We start from the raw sequence: 19,847 nt of genomic DNA, 5'->3' as shown, positions 1-19,847 counted from the left end.
ATGCTTTCTGTGGTGATGCAGAGGACAGCACTGGGGGATCACAGCATACTACTACAGGTCACTCTGAGTTTTGTACTCCTCAGGTAAGAGATGCATTCCTCGCTTTCATTCTGTGGTTTGAACACTTTCAGTATTTTCTTCTAATTCACTGGTTGAGTTTAAAATTTGCTGACATTAAATAATGTTTTGCTTGTCTTTGGTTGTCAAAGAAGCCCTGAGACCCATCATACTCAAACCAAAAGTGACTGCACTCATCGTCTGTACAGATCAGTCTTAAATCAGTCTGTTATTGTCTGTTAAAATGTTGTTGTTTCTCAGTAATGTTGCCAAAACAGCAGCAAGCAGCGAGCATCCTGGGGTTCGCCAAGCTCGCTCAGTGGGTGACCAAGTGGTAGTTCACTCGGTGGACTGTATTTTATCAGAGTGGAGTACATGGTCACGATGTGACTCCTGTCAGAAAAAGAGTGTAAGTATGATAATAAGAGGAAGAGTGGGATGTGGCACAATGAAACAGCAACATTTCTCCGAGCATATTTGTCGCTGTGTATTTGGTTGGGGGCGTTTCTGTGTGGAGTCTGCAGTTCTTCTTCTTGGTGACTCTAAATTTCCTGCAGATGTAATTGCAAATACGTGCAATAAGCTAATTACATCGCACAAGTTAGCACACATTAACAGAGTCTTGCATGTTAAAACTCAGCACAAACAGTTGCACTGATCCACAAAATCGGTTAGTAAAACGGCTCATATCACTTGGCAAAGGTGTCTTTTGATTCACAAAATAACTTGATGTATTTAGATTGTGGAAATGAGGTACAATACCTGAACATAACTTACGCTGGCTCACGGAGAACATACAAACTCCTTCAGGCAACTGCAACACCATGCTAAACGGTTACTGTCCTTTAAAACACATTTAATTCAAATACATGAACTCTTGTGGAGCAACTACTAATTGTGATAACTATAAAGAATTCAACAGCCAGCATCTTTTTCCTTTTAGATAGGAGGGCCCACAGTTGGCAAAAGGTCTCATCTGATGTAGTCCAGTGCTCTATCTCATCTCCTTTACAAGGCGGTGGATTCATAACCTTGACATGACAAAGTGAAAACGGCTCACTAATGTGATTTCGGCTGTTACCAGTCCCCAGAGGCAGTTCGGAGCCATCTTTATTGGGTAATAGTGAGCCCTCCCCCATGTTTCTGTGAGCGTTTATCTGTTTGTCTCCTTGAACCACACAGTATCGCTATGCCAAGCTGGAGCAGCCATCTCAGTTTGGAGGGGAACCGTGCAAATTTTATGGCAGGGAGGAGAAGGTCTGTGATGTTCCTGCCCGTTACACTTGTGACAATGTTCCTCTGTGTGAGGGATTCCTCTGCGCTCAGACAGGTACAATCTCCCTCCATCCGAATACTTCGGTGTGATTGCTGTTGTTGTATGATAAACAACGTTAAAACCCTTCTTTGTCTGAGTGAAACACCTTTTCATTGAGGAAGATTCTGAATTTGGTCCATTAAGTAACCAAGTTGTCTCCAGTACTCCAGAATCAACTCTCTTGTGGGATTCTTGGAACTCACAGAGTGAATGTTTTGACACCCCTGTATTGGCCTCAGTTAATCGACTGATGACTGGTATTTTATACCCAGACTATGGAGAGTGATTTCTAACATTTTATTCACGAGAAAGCAAACAAAGGCATCGCAATGAAAGGGGGTCAAACTCTTCATGTGTGTCCTTCAGGTCGTTGTATTCATAGTACTCTGCAGTGTAATGGAGAGGATGACTGTGGCGACATGTCAGATGAAGCTGGCTGCAGGAAGGTTCCCAAACCCTGCAGTCAGGCGACCGAGGAGTACTGGGGAATTGAAAACCTTGCCAAAGGGTGAGTCATGTTTCCCTCAGCCTGTCTCATAAAAGAGCCCATATTTTTCTCTTTTTTTTTTTAAGGTTTAAATATGTAAACATGCTGCTCTTTTCAAAGAAATCTGCTCTCTCTAATTCTACTGCTGTCACTGTTGTGTCAGAATAAATATCTTGAACAGTAACCTGGAAGGAATGGTGCTCGATAACAGATACTACGCTGGAAGCTGTCTGCCTCATTACATCCAGGATGTCCGATACAGGAAGCCTCACAACTTACAACAGTACACTTTACAGGTAAGACTGATAAAGAATGATGCGTTTATCTCATGAGATTTGATAAAGTACAACATTTATTTACTCACATTTTCATCACATCTATTGCAGGGGTGTCAAACTCAAACAGCAATTTGATCTCAAGTGGGACATGCGCACTAAAGTGAAAGCCCAAATAAGCTATGAGTCGAAATGTTTGGACAATTCCAAATGTTATCTATCGCTTTAATACAAAGAGATCTAAATAAAGAATTACAAAGTTCATATTCAATGGAATATCTTTAAAAAAAATAACCTAAAAAAATTCAAACCTTTTCAACAAAAGTAACTGCTATTTCAACGTTATGCCATGTTTAACAACGCCGCTGGTGCATAATACATTGTTGTGTTAGGTCTTATGTAAATGACTAGGAAATCACAGCTACCTTTCTCAAAAGACATGCATCACTGTTTTTCTATTTTTTTCTTTTTGTAATGTAATCCTGATGAATAATTATAATATCAATCTAATAGCCCACACTTACATATGTATAGCCCAATGTGCCATGGTCATTCATGTATTAAAACATTTGTGTCTTCCACAGACAAAAGGCTCATATGATTTTACCCTGCAGTCTTTTGAAACCTATTCTGATTACATGGACTACACCATGAAGGAACGGATGACCCAAACCATTGTCAGCTTTGGCTTTGCTATTCCAGGTGTATTTGAATTTGGCTTCAACTTCAATAAGGCCAAATACACCAAGTCTATTCAGAAGATCCGTAGAGCCTCTGGCAAGGTGACATTTCAGAGGCTGATGGTACACCATTCAAGTATACCAACAGGGCACATTTTCACCTGATATTTCTGATCTGCCAGACCAACAGCTTTGTGAGAGCCAAAGCAGAACTGGAGCTGGCCCAATATATGCTGAAGTCAGAAGATTTGATGCTTCACCCTGAGTTTCTGCAGCGCCTGCGCTCTCTGCCACAGTCTTATGTTTATGGGGAGTACAGACAAATCTACAGAGACTATGGCACCCACTATGTCACTGAAGCTGTCCTTGGGGGAGACTATGAGCACACCATTATTTTGAACAAGGAGAAGCTTGAGAGGACAGGTAAAACTGATTAGACATATACTTTCCTATACAGTGCTAAAAAAAATAAAGCCTGGATCCATGAGCAAAAGAGTTTTTCAATAATTTCTTTTATATACTTTTTATATGTATAGTTTTTTTTTTTCTTGTCTGAAGATTATTCTTTGGAAGACTACAAGTCCTGTGTGCAGGCAGGCCTCAGGCTCGGGGCGAACATCTATGGAGTGTATGTGTCTGGCGGGGTTCAAGGTGGATCCTGTGACGGCTTACTGAATGAGATGGGAGGTGAGGTTGCATATACGATCAAATCTCTTTCACTTCCTCTGCTGCATGTCTGACAAATCAGCTGTTTCCATCCAGCGGACACAGTCCGAGGCAGTGTGGTGGAGGACTTTGTCGCTGTTGTAAAAGGAGGCACCAGTGAATCCATCACTGCTTTGGTGTCTAAGAAGCTGCCAACCCCACAGCTGATGAGGTTATGGGGCGAGGGTGTGCGTTTCAACCCTGACTTTATTCGAAGAACAGTGAGTTTCTCTGGATAAATGCTTTCTCATTATCTCACTTTGTCTCTATCTTTCTTCTCCACCACATCCTCTTGTGGCATTACTGCAATTACCACCTATTTCTGTTCCTCTTTTAAACTATTTCATCTTGATTTGAAGCTGTGATGAAGCTCTCCGCAAGGAATATTCCCTGACTAATTGATGTGACCCCCATTGGCCCAGTTTCACAGATACAAAGTACAGAACTTAGATGATCAATGGTGAATTGAAATACAAAGCTGTGATAAGTATGCCAAATAGATAGGCAACACAATGTGGCCTCAATACGTGTGGACATTTCCATTTGCCCCTGTCCAAAAAACATTTTTTATTTCATGATTTGTCTCATCAGACCCGCCCGCTGTATGACTTGGTGACCTCCAGAGACTTCTCCTACGATGCTATCCTTAAAAGAAATTTGAAGAGAGCCCTGTCAGAGTATCTGGCAGAAGTCAGCTCATGTCGTTGTGCTCCTTGTCACAACAATGGAGTGGCTGTTTTGAGAGGTAATTCATCAAATATTACCATTTATGTTATTTTAAATGACATTTTCTTGTTTTGTAGGATTAATAGGTTTTCCAAAGTCACACTCTTGACCTGGACATTTATGCTATGAGGGATGAAAACTATCATCTGTTCAATTTAGGATGTAGATTATTTTAACAGAAGTGGCCAGCATCTTCAAGAGCTGGCCTAGAGAGAAAAAAAAAACATGTGCACTAAGAATGACTCATGGGTAATGACTGAGGTCATTAGTTTGGAAAGGGCTGATGTACGTGTATTACAAAACTGGCAGCTTTTAAGTCTGAAATATTGAAGCAAGCTGCAGATTTTCTATTGAATAGAGTTTGGACCAAGTTTGAAGCAAAAGTCAGCTCAATACAGATAATTTTGTATAGATATTTGCTTTACCATCCAGGGAAAGCAGCGGCCTACTGCACACCCGGGGTAAAAGACAAACATGGAAAAAGTCACAAAGTTTGAAACAGAAGATGAGGATAATAGTACCCTATATCCCCTTTGGATGTGTTGTGTGTTGCTTTTGAGGCTTTGGTTGTAGATGGGAAAACTTCTCAATGTAATATTTGATAATCATTATAATATGTTCATTGATATAGTAAATATTGTGTTCATTCTCAAAAGGCACGAGGTGTGACTGTGTGTGTCCTGTTGGTTACACTGGACTGGGCTGTGAAATCACACAACGACGAAAAGGCAAGTCAACCAAAATACAAAAAAAAAGAAACACTCCCATTTATTTTACTAATATGCACTAATCCTACTCTAAGCCTCCTGAGACATGCCGTATGGTTCAACTCTCCCTCTCTCACAGAAATAGCTACCGATGGCAGCTGGAGCTGTTGGGGATCATGGTCCTCCTGCAGTGGAAAGAAAATGACACGGAGTCGAGAGTGTAACAATCCAGCGCCAAGCAATGGAGGCATGACCTGCAGAGGACTGCAGCAAGAATCCAATGAATGCTTTTAAAAATGCATGCAGACAAACATTTAATAAAAACTCACAAGGCCTTTCTTGGGCAATATATTCAGCTGTGGTTTATTTGTCTGTCAAATGGCTTGTGTGATACAAATGATTCGTATCTATATTAAATTACATTTATAAACACTGAAATGGGACATTTCCAATGAGTGTTTCAGAAGAAATATGGAACCGTGTGTGTTTGCTTCTCTTCTATGCAGCATTTAACTCCATTTGCCAAAAGCACTGACCTGAATTCAGCTTCTGTTAACGCCAGATTTAACCTTCACTTTTTGGGAAATCTACAAAATGTCACATGCTGACACTCTGGTGCATAATAAAAGAAAAGAAGAAAAAAGAGATTGCCATGACACATTTTTTCAGTCAGCACTCTTTTATTCTTAATATGATAGAGGAGTCTCTTCAACAGCGCTCGGCCTGAGAAGAGGAGCCCAGACAAGTTGCTCCACCACCATCAGGGGGAGGATGGTTACATGATCGTGTCCTGGTCTTTCTCCCAGCTGTGCAGGATGACCAGGAAGCCCAGCAGGACCACGCACCATCTATCTTTGTATCTGGTAAGTCAAATTAAAACAGGCAGAAAGTGATTAGAACCAGAATGCAAAATGTATATTTGTTTGTTTGTTTGTTATCCTTTCTTAATTATTTCTTTGGTCATTAAGTTTTAGTTTATTTATGTACCTTCTGTCATGTATGAAAACGGAATCTGTGACAGCTCATTAAATCTGATCCAAGTGGGGGAAAAAAAAAAACGTGGCTGTGAACCTCACCTCTCCTGAGTGTCTCCTCGCAGGCTACTCCATGGTAGCCTGAATGACAGATGCACTCACAGGAGGTGCCTGACAGGACAGGGATCCCATTGTGCCGACAGGGAGCGCAGTGGCAGGAGTCAAACTGCTGAAGATATTCATCCAAAGCCCTCTGCAAGTTGATGGCTCGAGCACCTACATGGTCAGCAGCGGTGCTGAGGCGCACCACTTCATGAATGGGCATGGTCTGGATCAGGGGGAGGGAGGGACAAAGAGACAAAGTGGAGGATATAAAATTACGAAATCACATGGCCACAATGTCAAATCATATGGGGAAAGAATATAGCTATTTTCTTCACATTCAAGTGGCTATACCTCAAATTCTATGAGGTCTGGGTTGTATTGAAGAGACGCCCCCCATTTTCTGTAGGTTTCGGGGTTTCTGACAGCCAACAGGCCAGTGCTGCTGTCTGTCACTCCCCCTTTTACAAGTGCGATCACATCCTCTACCACCGACGAGCTGCCATCTGCATCTGTGTGTCAAAACATACAAATATTTCAAATCTTTTGTAATAGAGCAGAAGCACATTGCATCAATTCAGCGGATATAAATCAGACATAGTTACAAATAAAGCTATGCTCAGATTGAAGATTGAATTATACATCACAAATAATATGAACCTCATAACACTTAGGCTTTGTTTACCTTTACTGAACTTTCCATTTTTATTACATGAGTTTCCTTTCAACTTGAAGTCAACGCTTGAAGAATCTCCAAGTGGATAGTTCAAACCAATGGATGCACCAATACATCTTCCAGTTTGTTCACCATTAATCTCTATCAGAATCAGGAAGGAGAGGAAAAGCTTGTTTCACACAACATTTCCTATCAGATTACGCAGAATCACAAACCACAGCATGCACAGTACTTGATTTCGCCATTGACGTTTTGTTGACGACTGCAACATATTCCAAGGTCCCACCCATGGTCCCTTCTGTAACGTAGTGAGTGCCAAATGTGTTGAGGAAACGGGCATACACCCCAAAGTCGTATTGCTCTGGTAGCTCCATGAGGGAAAAGTAGAAATCTTCATGGAGCATCAGTTTATTCGTTCTCATCTTGAAGAGGACCGTTTGTACTTTGGACCAAAGTCGAATAAATCCGAGGTCCTGGGGAAGGGAAAGCCAAAAGTCAAACCTTTTTAATGGTATTCATAATGCCTGAATTTGAAACACTTTCATTGCTACTGAAAACATACTGAACAAAAGCCTATCAGTGAAGTTCAAAAGTTTGTGACGTGCACTGGTGTGCTCCCTTAAAGAGAGTTACACAATATGATATTGCTGATGTTGCCAACATGTCGATGTCTGGGACAGTGGATCATACCTGGCTCTTATATTGTGTTAAGTTTTTGAGAAACTCTGTTTCTTTGCTGCCGCTCAATCCCACTTCCACATAATAGATCCCGATGGAGGCTCCCCCATTATGGGATGACGTTGTTTTGCGTGCATTCAGCAGGCTCACCATATCCTCATAATATTCGTGAGAGCCCTCTGATCGAGCTTGAGCCTGCATAGGGTGCAATTTCATATCAGGATGTGCTTTTTAATTTAAAAAAACAAAAACTGAAGAACCACAATATTACATTACCTCAAATTGGTAGGTATGGTAGTTGTAGGGTTTTCGGTAATTTTTGTCATCTTCGTTGTAGTGCAGGTTCTCACAGAAAGCATCATAAGTGAATTTTCTCCATTCGCCATTATAGACATATTCACACTTCCCTCCAAAGTACTTTGGATCAAGGACTTGATCTACAAAGTCTTGAGTCAAGACGTTGTAGCTACAAGAGAGAACGGAAAATTATGATGTGATTGAAACAGTCTCATTCGTCAAAATGTCTTTTTATCCATCCATCCATCCATCCATCCATCCATCCATCCATGTTTTATCCAATTCACATGTGTGGGCTGCTGGTGCTGTTCCAAGCTGATGATGAGAGAAGACAGAACACCAGGAGAAACCCACATACACACTGAGTGACCAGTTACCCTAAAATGCATGTTTTAGGACTGTGAGCGGAGGCGCACATGGGGAAAACATGAAAACTCCACATAGAAAAGTCCATAAGTAGTGTCAAATCACATTTATCCCCTATAAGGTGAGAGTGTTGAGCAAACTTCTCGAAACAAGTCTGGGAGTGAATAACAATTCTTGTATGATCTATAAAGTGGCTAAGTTGTGTTTATTGTCGTGTCCTGGTTGCACTGGGATTTAGTGGCTGTAATTCTTTGCTGTGCACCACCTCAAAAAGTGAGATAAACTGCAGCATGCTTGATGATAAAATGTTGGTGATCTATATGCTGTAGGTACCCCTGAGTGCCACGTTCAACACCGGGGATTGGCAAGAGGGTGGAGCATTTATCATCTCTCAGGTTGAAAGTTTCACATCCTTCCTCATCAGAGAAGTCACCGCAGTCTGACTCTCCATTACAGCGAAGTGACTGGCTGATGCAGCGCCCTACAGAAGCACACACAGATACACACGGAACCTCAAATCCCCAAAACATATATAACATGTCCTGCATGTTTGTTGAAATGTTAACGGATAGATTACCTCAAAGAGAGAGTGTCGGTGGAAGGGACTTACCTGTCTCTTTGCAGGTGAAACTCTCTCCGCAATAATCCTTCACCTGGCATTGTGATGCATCGGGACATGCAAACGTCTCCCACAGCGTCTCAATACAGTTTGTGCCACCAAACTGAGAAGGTTTCTCAAGGTATCGGAAACGGGACTAAGACATGGTTCGCAATTAGTTGAAATCACTTTGTAATGTTTCAACCATCATTTCATTTAATAACCTAAAATGACTGCCGCATGCAGTTGAGTGCGAAAACATCTTCACCCTTTTGTCTGTACAGGCGTCACATGATGTCCACGATGACCAGGTTCGCAGCTGACAGTTGATGGGTATGGGTCTGTTCACAGATCGGGACATCCTTGCCGCTACCCAACTGGCCCATAAAACATTATTATCATCTTAGTTTAACTTGTAATGCCCAAGGTGAATTGGCTACAATAAATCACAGCTATCCAGCTAATAAGTAGTGAAGTGGGGAATACTGCACCTGTTATCTGCTGTTGTCCATGGCCTCCTGGCCGCATTCACAGTTGTGATAAAATTGTTGAGCAGATGCAGTGTGCATGAAGCCAGGAGTAAATTAATAAATATCCCCATTTTTTTTTTTAAATGTGCAACTCGTCCTAAATGCCCAAGTGCCTCATTACAAAACAGCTGTTGTGATCCAAGGGGATGTTCTTCCACTGCAGTCTTTACAGACCAGAGGTAATGATTGATCAAGAGCAAACACATGCTCTTACAACAGTTGGGAAAGTTTTTATGTTTTAATGATCGTTAACCTCCAGGTCCTGTCTTTGCTCAAACAAACTTTCTTTTTTAAATGAACCAGCCTGTTGCTTTATGCCCAAACACAAAGAGTTATGTTCAATCACTATTTCTGCCTTTATTTGGATAGTACCTTTCATGCAGGTAACCATTTGACAATATGATGATAAGACAAAACCTCTGAGATAACAAAAACTGTACGGAGAGTAAACAATTTAAAAATGCATAGAAAGAAGAGTTAATAAAATGACAGCAAAGAAATCTGTATAAAAAAATATTTGGGTTAAGAGAACAATTAAATAATAGCAGAAAAGGTAAGCTAATGCTTTTTCTGTCATTTTAATGTTTTGTTTTGGGGTTTTTTCTTCTGTTATTGGTTGAGTTTTTTGGGATTTTGTTTGTAAGTTCTAGGTTATTCTGCAGAATTTATAAGTAAGGCATAAATAAGCCACTGGCATTAGTCTGTTTGCTTTTTATTGGTTAGTTAAAGTGAATAGTATTTGTAAATCCTGTATCGCATTAGAACCAAACATAAAACGATTCATTCAATCCATCAAAACCATTTGAAAGATAAAAGAATATAATATAACGAAAATAACTGAAAATAAGTAAAGTATAATTAAAAAAAAAGAGAATGAACATGTTTATTATTATTTTCATTATTATTATTATTATTATTATTGTTGCTGTTGTTGTTGTTTTTTGTTTGTTTGTTTGTTTGTTTGTGTTTTATTTTTTTAAACACTTCTGATTCGCCCATAAATGACGTAATCACGTACGTACGTCGCAGGGAGCCCAGGTGCGTCACGTCCCTCGCGGCGCCTTCAAATTGTTCGTCCGTGATTAGCGTCACAGCAGTCTGATGAGTTTTAGCCTCTTAAAGTTCCTAAAGTAGTCGATGGCGTCACGAAGAGCTTTTGGACACTTTCTAGATGCGCAGTCCTGAACAATGAGCAACACGAGCTGCAATGGAAGAGGTACATTTAAAGAGTTTTCCTCTGACGAAACCATGTTGAATCCAGACTTAGCCACAAAGCTGCCCTATCATTGTTTTGTTATTTTATATGTGAGGGACAAAAATACACAAAGCTTTGCTGTCTCACTGTTTTGTTTTGTTTTATTTTGTTTTGTTTTGTTTTAAAAAGGAAAACAAGGTCATAGTTGTTGCAATACCTGTCCAAGCTTTCATAAGTTTCTCATAAGCTGTGAAGTTAAAGTTCTTGTGTTGCTCACACTTTGAAACTATGTCTTCTGTCCTTAAAATTGTAGATTAAACAGAAGGTCATCTGAAACAATTGATTTACTGAGCAGTTTGTTAATCCATGGCTTGTACTGTTTGCACTTCATGCCATTTAAAAAAATAATATGCATTTCTTCTCTTCGGTTAGACGTTGCTAAAATCTATATTTCCATTAAAATGATCTTTAATATTACTGAAACCTAGTTTGTGAGTTTGGCAGACCAATATTTGTTTTATCTTCCTCAACTGAATTGTCTGGGAATGCTATAGCGATTTCTTTCAATCTCGTATGTTTTTGTTCTCTGATTTTTTCTTTCTTTCTTTTTTTCCAGGAGGGCTCAATCAACTTTAAAGCACTGAGGGCCAAATTTCAGGAAGAGGCCCTCCTGGCTCAGTCTCGAAGTAGCCGGCCAGCTGTCGCTGAGAAACCCAAACACCTCCCACCTCCTGGAGGTCACTGTTGCTCTGTGGTTAACAGTATTAATATTGCTCTAGAAAGCAAAGCATTAGTGGTTCCCTCTGTCTTCTATCGAGATGGACAGCGGGCATCTGGAGGCAGACGGCCAATTTCCTTCCCGCCACAGCCTCAGCGGACCTCTCCGCCATTGTTGTCTAGTGGAGAGAGCACAAAAAAGGCTTCTCTCAAAGACCGATGCATGCCTTTGGTGCTTCCTGCTCTGCCTGTGAGAGATCAGACGACAGAAGTGCCAGCCAAAAAGGAGCAAAAACTGGAACCAGAGGCAGAGAAGGAAGTCTTGCCACAGAGTAAAATCAAGAAGAAAGCTCTGCTGCTTCCTTTCAGGTCAACTAAATCATCAAAGGTCAGCGGAGAGAATGGAGAGGAGCCCACACAGCCTGATCCTGCCATCAGGCCTTGCAGCGCAACCTGTGAATTGCCTTCAGTGGAGAAGCAAGCTGCCGAGGAGGACGTTGTGTTCCAAAGTGACCGGTCCATACCGGAGTGTCACCTCTCCAGCCCAGACATATTCACCCCTCCTCCTACAGAAACGAGCCTAAGCTCTGACAGCAGGATTATGAGCACTTTGGAGAAGGCCAAGAAGAAGTTTTCATGCAAACAAATACTAAATCCCAACAGATCTAAAATGTCGCGTTCCCCTGATGGCGCCTCCAGAGATAAAGAATTGCCTTCACCCCCAAAGTACATTGAGAATTGTTGGGCTGACCTGCCGGTACCACCGCCGGTGTCTCTTCCCCACCTCTCCTGTATTTCAGCCCGGCCCTTCTTCAAAGCCAGCGCCTCTGCTCGCAGTAAGTCGCATTCATTAAGCTGCTTCTCTTGACTTTAGATCAGTACAACTATTTACTATGTACTTGCTTCTTTTTAAATGACATAAAACTATTCATGAAGTATATAGAAACACTCGCATTGTTCTTTGTTTTCAAGGGCAAGCTATAGATAAGCAGCTTGGGCGAGGAAAAGCTCGACATCTATCGGCGAAGGCTGGCGCGTCTCAATCAATGTGTGTCCCTCTAAAGAAGACTTTACCTGACCTGAGGACTCTGGGCCCACCGCCAGCCAAGTCCACCAGACCCCCGTTAGTAGATCTCAGCAGTTGTCACAACCCCAATGTCAGCGGTATGTATTTTTCTTTCAAACATTGTAAGTGTTAGCGTCTCCCTTTTTTGTGGCTATGGTTGTTTAGCTTGGAGATGACCTGCTGTGCACTAGCGTCACGACGGTTTATTATTCTCATTCGCGGCGAGGCTGAGCATCTGTTGAAGTGCTGCTTTTGCTTCTTTCTTTTTTTTTGTATAGAGGTGTCGCCATGTCTAAGCCAAGTACCAAGTGAGGAGCCAGAATCTGAGCACCCATCCACCTCTTTGCTGGATGTTCCAGAATTTCCAGACTTGGAGACAAACACAGCTGAGGGTGAAGCCGTGGACGTCGCTGCGCTCGAACTGGAGCCTTCGGACTTTGTCAGTGCTGACCGTCACGCACCAGTCAACTTCAGGGTCACCAGCAGCGAGGGTCCACAACCTGACTTGTCGGCATGTAATACTGCAGAGGCCAGCGGGAGTTCTGTCATCCAAGATCTGAACCTTGGCAGTCCAAACATAATATCTTTCCGTCCCGGCAGCTTCCCCGAACCAATAAACCTGTCAGAGCTCCCAGAGCCCGCTTTGCCAGAGCCGTGGTCCCAGAGCGAGGAGGCGCTTGTAGATTCCTTTCCCAAATCTCAGTCTGATGAGACTGATCTGGCAGCTGCCGAGTGCCAGTCTGTCCCAGAGGAATCGGAGCTTAGTGGCCATGCAGCATGGAGTGATGGGATTCAAACACATTCGTGGTGAGCTCGATAGGAACTGGAATCAACGCGCACATTGTTTTCCAAGTACAAATGATATCTGATGCGTTTGTCCTCTGCCAGTGTTTACCAACCGGACAGTTACTACGAGACGTATGATAATGTTTACGAGGATGTTGAAAGCGTCAACAAATTCATGGACCAGAACTCAAGGCAACGAGAAGGCAGCGTGAAGAGTGAGAGTCCTTATGGAGGCACATTTCATTCAGCAGAAGGCCTATTTGCATGCATTTATTGTCCACAATTTAACTTCACTGTTTATTGTTTTGTTTTTGTTTTTTGACAGATTCATATACTGGCAACCACACAATGGTAACTCATTTAAATTTAAATTGAGTATTTGAAAGAACTATTTTGTGCAATGAATAAACAATGTGCTCCAGCTGTGATTTATGGTAAATTAAGAAAACCTGTGCTTATTTTAAGAAGGAAGAGTCGTCTGTCAACAAACGGCCGCGGAATCCGTGGTAGGTGTTTGTTGTTGGGCTGGGGTTTTTTTTTTTTTTTTTTTTTTTTTTTCAGTCATTCAGCTCATGTGTTCATTGACATTGATTTTCGCCAAATGGGAGACGGTCATTGATTTTTCTCTAACTGTGATAATCAAACTGCAGGGGCAGTGTCTCAGGAGAACATGCTCATGTGGCCTATAATCATGTCCTCAGGTTTGTTTGGCATGTCACCCATCTCACTGATCTCGTGGTAAATCAAACTGGTTGAATGCCTTATCCTCGAGGGCTAAAAGCTTCCCTTTTTTTCTCTTCTCTCTCTTTTTTTTAGGGAACCCCAAAGCCCAAGCACTGCTGATTACAAAGAACAGAAGAAGAGGGAGAAACAGCGTCTTGAGAAGGAACGAAAAGAGCAAAAGGAGAGGGAGAAGAAGGAGAACGAAATGAAAAAGAAGTTTAAAGTAAGACGTGCGCTTTCTTCCCTTGTTTCTCTTGGATCCGCTTCGCTGATACAGAAGCTGTTTTGCACGGCCGATGCTCTGCTGGTTCCTGGGACTTGTCGTGAGGGGGAAAGTCCTTCTCAGTGCTGAACTCTGCCTCTGCCTCTGCAGGTGACTGGAGATGAAGAGCCCTTATACCACGCCAAGGTGAAGGTCGCCAATAAAGTCCGGAAGCATGACCTGCCTGTGAAGACCGGGGACACGGTCAGCATCATCCGGACCACCAACTGCCCCAAAGGCAAATGGCTGGCACGTGATGCCAACCACAAGTGTGAGTGTAGTCCTGTCATTCATCCCCTGTGTTGTTTTGGAGCGGTTAGAAAAAAAAAAAAAGAAATCATAAAGAAAGGACAAGATGTTCTTGTCAGTGTTTATTTGTTGGGGGGGAAAAAAAATCTATCAAAACACTTTCTATCCATGGGTGGTCGAGCTGCCGAACAAATATTGTGAAATAGTCTACAAAAGATTATAACCTTTTAGAGTTTTAATATCTAAATTTCCGAAAATTGGAAGTTATTTGCGGTCGTCTTTACATGACGTTGAGCCATTTGTCGTATTGGCACCCCAGTGTGTAACGCTCCACTTCACTGCTCCGCTCTGGTTGTTGCAGACGGTTATATCTCCGTGATGAACGTGGAGCTCAATATCAAGGAGATGCTGGAACTTGGCAAGAAGGCTCAAGCAGCTGGACGAGGGGGCAGCGCCGAGGGGGATAACATCAGCATCGGCAGCAGGTGACATGATTTGGCTGATTTAAAGCAGGACTGGTAACTTTTCCAGATTTCACACTGTATGCTATGATTAGGTTTTCACAATGAGTTTGGATTTTTGCAGATCCTCAGGCCACCTTGCTCAAACAAGCAGCTGTAAGTGTCAATGTGTTCTTCTTTCAATAGTCATACATGGGCTTTACTTATCGAGTGCATTTTTTAAGTTTTTCTTTTTGTCTTTTGTTTAAATCAAGTTGGGATGCAGCGTTTAGCCCCAAAATACAACTTTTCGATGTTGGACCATTCAACTGGTTTGCAGTCACTGTAACACTGTGCCGCTTTTGAAAAACGGCCCAATAAGTATCTCGTAGCAAAGGAACCTCTGAATAGCTGTACCGGTTATTGTCTGCTGTACAGCCATATGTTGTTTTGTGATTGTGAAGGAGTTTCATGTAAGCTGCGGGCGTTTGGCCGCTGCGCTGCCGAACACCTATCATCCGCATGCATGCTGGGGCTTGATCACACCATTTTGTGGCTCCACAGTCACAGACGACAGCGAGGAGTGGGCCTGTGAGGACGAGACCCTCTCGCCATCCAGCGAAAGCCAGTAAGAGCTTCGCCGTCCTCCAAGCTGCTAAATTTAGAAGTGTTGTTTCTCAGAAGGTGACACTGTTGAGAACAGTAGAGTGTGTTTAAGTGATTTCCTCTGCAAAGATAAAACTGAATATGTAGCAAGGGAGGAACTATAATGATTTGTTTTCTCTCCACACGGTGTAGCAGCTTTGCTCAGCAGACCTCCGCCTTGCCTGAGATGTGTGAGTACATTGTATATCCGGTCCTTTCATATATATATATATATATATATATATATATATATATATACCCCCCCCCCCCCCCCCCCCCAAGTACAAAAGATACTTCTACACCCCCAACCCTTCCAGCCATCTGGTTTGAAGGGAAGTGGAGGCTCCGCTTGTGGTTGTTTAATGTTTTGCTGTGACATACGGCGGACTGTAACAGGCCTTTGATGTGCACTTTTACCATACAGTCTCCCTGCATTTTCTCTCTCTCTCTCTCTTCCATCCCACTCCCTTTACATAAGTTTTAATCCATGCCCCCTCGCCCACCTCCCTCTGTCCTTCTCGTGTTCCCTCTCACAGCATGCGTTCATGTCGGTGCCCAGCACACGCTGAACGGTGCCAACCTGGAAGACCTGCACACGCAGTAAGTCTCAGACACACAGGTGTCAAAGCAGATCCTTTGGCTCCCTTCCATCAGCAGCCAGACTGGACAAACATATTCCTGCACCTGTGAGGACATTCTCGTACATTTCTTATGATGTATGGTGATTGTAGGACCACTTAAATGTTGTCAAAACACAGAGTCGCGGTATATTCAAGTTAAAAAGAGGAGAATCCGAAAAGGACGCGACAGGGGGCAGCGGGTGGAATAATCCACCCGCTGCAGACGTGATGGATGCTGGCGGCCCAGACCACCAACTTCCAGTTCCTCTGGCCACTTGTTTTAACCTGAAATACCATGTCTGTGTTATTGGAGGATATTTAAATGCTTTAAAGTCACAGTAAAAACTATTTTACCATTTCAAGAGTAAAATATCTTTAAATTTGATACATATCCCACTCGACCATTGTAAAAGCTGAGCTACAGGCTATTGAGAACCACCATCCTCCTCCTTTATGACGTTCTGTGCCACCTTCAACACGCCGTTCTCCCCTGTACATCATTTCATTTAAACAAAAAAGGAAGCTGTCAGAAAGATTGCCCTTTTCTTTCATGCTGCAGTATAAACACATATTGGGGTCATGAGTAGAAGGAAACTAGGAATTTAGATACAAGAGACCATGATAGTGAACCAACAGCTTCACGTGTGCTATTCATTTATTCTCTTCATTGTTTTAGTCCCAACAATGATGACTTGCGCAGGCGTTCCTCAATGAGTATGACTGTCGGTAATGTCGTCTTCACCCCTCAGGGCCACACATGAAGCTCTGCAGAAACTCGCCATCTTCTTTCAGCAGAGCGGAACCGAAGCCTGGGACGTCCCTGATGAAGATGGAACAACTCCTACAAAGTGAAGCGTTTTCATATGTCAATGTCCCGTTTCTGTGGTAACGGCTTTAATGACACAACTTTTATTTCTTTCCTCATGATTCTTCTTCTCCCAAAGTGATGAACCATCGAGTAAGTTTTTAGAGTTGCTTTTGTTTCTCTGCTGTCTTGTCGCCACTTGTGTGTCTCTCACTGACACTCGGGGCGAAAACAAGGCTGTTTACGTCTCACTTAACAGACGCCATTCTCTGAACACTGGGTGCTCATCTGCCTGAAATGGAAAATCACTTGCGAGGATCATTTATCTGCATACTGTGGACGTGTCGGTGAGACGTCCCAGAGGTGAAGTGACTGTCCGCTTGTTCGGTTGCAGGCTTCCTGCTGGGGGTCGAGGAGCCTCCGTACCCGTGAGTGTTCATGTCTTTCTCAACAGCAGCTGGAGCTTCTTGACCTCGTGGCTTTCGATTCTGCGCGCAGGACGTTTTTAAATTGTGTTTTGTACGACAGTGATCAAGAGGTCGACTTCACCGATCTGGAGTTACTTCCTCCCCCGGCACCGTACGCCGACTCCACCTGAACATCCCAGGCTGGGAATCTTCACACGTGGAGGCGCGTTCAGAATTCAGCACACTTATTTAATGTTTTTTGCCCCCTCTGCTTTCGAGAAAAGAAACTACCGTGAATTCTGGTGTTGCTGTATCACGATGTGATGGCATATATTTTGTTGTGAATGCCGTTTAGTTTTTTTGTTTTCTTCACTTTTTTCTGTAACCACTTTAGAAAGTAGTTGGATCAAAAATGTGTTCTTAAATGGTGCAATTCAAGAACAAAATGAAGATTGAATGGTACACCATTTTGCTTTTCGAGGGGTTTGTTTGTTCCATTAATAAAAGAAATAAAAAAATCTCAGCCTGCATGATGTCGTTTGAAATAAAACTCACTATTCGGATTTAGAAATGGTTATTTTATATTAAGAATTGTGCATGTAATTTTCAGGCTATTTGGCACTTAGGACTCTTTCAGAGAAGACAATGATCCGTGAAATTTCTTTTCCAACGTGAAGTTAATCCAATGCTTCATGCAGTTACACGTATAGCGTCCACACAGTTAAAACGATCATGCTTTCATTACTATTCACTCGAAGGTGAAGCTACATTAGTATGCAGTGTCCTTTGTTTGACTCCAAATAGGAAAGTATTTATGTGCCCTTAAAAATTAAACACTTCTTTCATCTCACCATTAAACTTGAGGCATGCGGGACTGTTTTTCTTTTCCCTTTTTTTTTTTTTATGGCTGCAACCTACACACTGAGCTCTGCTGCTCTCCTGACTACTGAATGCTCTTCAAAGATGTACCACTATTAAGAGGGAAATATTCAATGTTATAATTCTATTAAATTTATTTCCAAGAAGCATTACTACAAATAATCTGCCAAACACGGATGTCTTTACTATTTAGAGTTTATGAAGGGAAGACAAATGCACCCATAAACTAAAAGGCATAGATTAAATTATAATGATCGGTGTGGTACAATAAAATATTTGCCAATCAAATATATTATGAATGAAACTCAAAGAAGACAGGATGGATGTGAACAATACAAAGTGGTGGCAGAACTCAGGGTGGAGTTTTCATGTTCTCCATGTGCATGTGGGTTAGCTCTCGCAGTCCAAGAACAGGCACTTGAGTTACTTCCAAAAAAATGTCAGTGATTATCTGTTTGTCCAGTGATGGACTGGTGACCTGTCCAAACAGAAGAGTGGAGGGTCGATACCCAGAGATGGGGAAAAAACACTAAACTATGTAGGACTGTTGTTACTTTGTGTCCAAGTTACAAGTAGTTTTAAATACTACACAAGGGATAGAGTACTTTATAAACGGCATTGACTTGCATTGTCAGTAGGTGATTCGTTTCAGTGAAAATTCTACATTCAAAGGACATTTCTCAAACATTAAAGGCAAGTTTATATAAATATCACCATTCAAGGTCATTCACAGCGCTTCACAAGGAAAAGATTAGACTACACTAAGTTGTTTTCTTAACAAAAAATAGAAGCAGAGCAGGGCTTTATCTGTTGAATTAAAACATCTGGTATGTTATCAATCACTCCCAACTGTGAAAATGTAAAATATCAAAGTTTGCTGATTATTTACCGTTTGTGATCATTTATTTTGCTGCTGTTTTATTTACTGTCAACTTGCCACTGCAACAATGCACATCCCAAATACATAGATATCTTCTTGTAGGAAAAATACATTTAATAAGGTTTCAGCAATAATTGTGGGCGTACTCAGTCGTGACTGTAAAAGTAGATTACATGGGGCAAATTGTATCTACTAAAGTATCAAGAAAATAACAAATAGTTCTTCTTGTTTGTAAAGCTTTGAATGGTCTGGGGCCTAACGACATCTCAGATTGACTTGTAGAATATAAAACATCCAGACTTCTGAGGAAGGGGTTTACTCAGCAGGCACTCCTTGCCTATGGGACAAACTGTCTGATCGCTCAATTAAACAATCAAGTTTACTTATTTATATTAGGGGTCTGCAACCTTTATGACCAAAACAAACTTTTTTGTGACTTTCAACCGAACAATTTTTTTTCTGGAGCTGCAATTTTTAATTAAAAAAAAACCCAAGTCTGATGCTTCATGACGACATAGAAAGAAATATTTTAAAATGTTTGCTGTTGTGGCTGTTTTCACTGTTTTGACTCCTTGTCATTTTGCTTGGTATTTTGTTGTTGTTGTTTTTGTCATTTTTTAGTTGTTCTTTTCAAAATATTCAGTATATTTTTGCAACAAAATCAACAACATTGCTCAACGCAGTAATAGAGGGGGGCAAAAATAAGTTTTAATGCATTTCTTATATTTCCTTGTGAACAGTGTGAATGCTCCTATGGAAATGAATTTGCCTTCCCATGCAAATATAAGATGACACGTTTTCTACCACACAGAGGAGTTTGATGATTTAGAAAACACAGTGAGACGTAGCTGCTGAGATGAAGCATGTTTCAGGGGGGAAAAACCTCCCATATGGCATTGATTGCAAGAGGAGGAGCAGGAGGAGGGGCTCTCTCTGCCTGTGGGCTGCAACAAGGACTCGGAACTTCCCCAAAAGAAAGCGGTCAAGGATGTCTAGAAGA

The 19,847-nt window shown here is 41.8% G+C and overlaps 2 protein-coding genes across 2 annotated transcripts; one reads left to right on the top strand and one right to left on the bottom strand.

The window, feature by feature from the left end:
• On the top strand, nt 1-5,246 carry c8b (complement component 8, beta polypeptide; the record flags this gene model as incomplete). The annotated part of the gene is made up of 12 exons (XM_080503037.1): nt 1-83; nt 319-466; nt 1,240-1,387; nt 1,739-1,880; nt 2,023-2,155; nt 2,719-2,916; nt 2,997-3,237; nt 3,373-3,501; nt 3,577-3,740; nt 4,111-4,264; nt 4,902-4,973; nt 5,092-5,246. 12 exons carry the CDS (start codon nt 1-3, stop codon nt 5,244-5,246), a joined length of 1,767 nt encoding a protein of 588 aa, XP_080359163.1.
• A 414-nt stretch (nt 5,247-5,660) lies between these two features.
• On the bottom strand, nt 5,661-9,244 carry c8a (complement component 8, alpha polypeptide; the record flags this gene model as incomplete). Its single annotated transcript, XM_080503036.1, has 10 exons — nt 5,661-5,812; nt 6,029-6,254; nt 6,383-6,540; nt 6,937-7,177; nt 7,395-7,577; nt 7,659-7,848; nt 8,379-8,526; nt 8,656-8,800; nt 8,912-9,020; nt 9,135-9,244. 10 exons carry the CDS (start codon nt 9,242-9,244, stop codon nt 5,661-5,663), a joined length of 1,662 nt encoding a protein of 553 aa, XP_080359162.1.
• Nucleotides 9,245-19,847: the final 10,603 nt, after the last annotated feature.

Source organism: Blennius ocellaris, assembly GCF_963422515.1.
Source record: "Blennius ocellaris genome assembly, chromosome: 10".
In the NCBI taxonomy this organism is placed as follows: domain Eukaryota; kingdom Metazoa; phylum Chordata; class Actinopteri; order Blenniiformes; family Blenniidae; genus Blennius; species Blennius ocellaris.
This window is presented reverse-complemented; position numbering and strand designations above follow the sequence as displayed.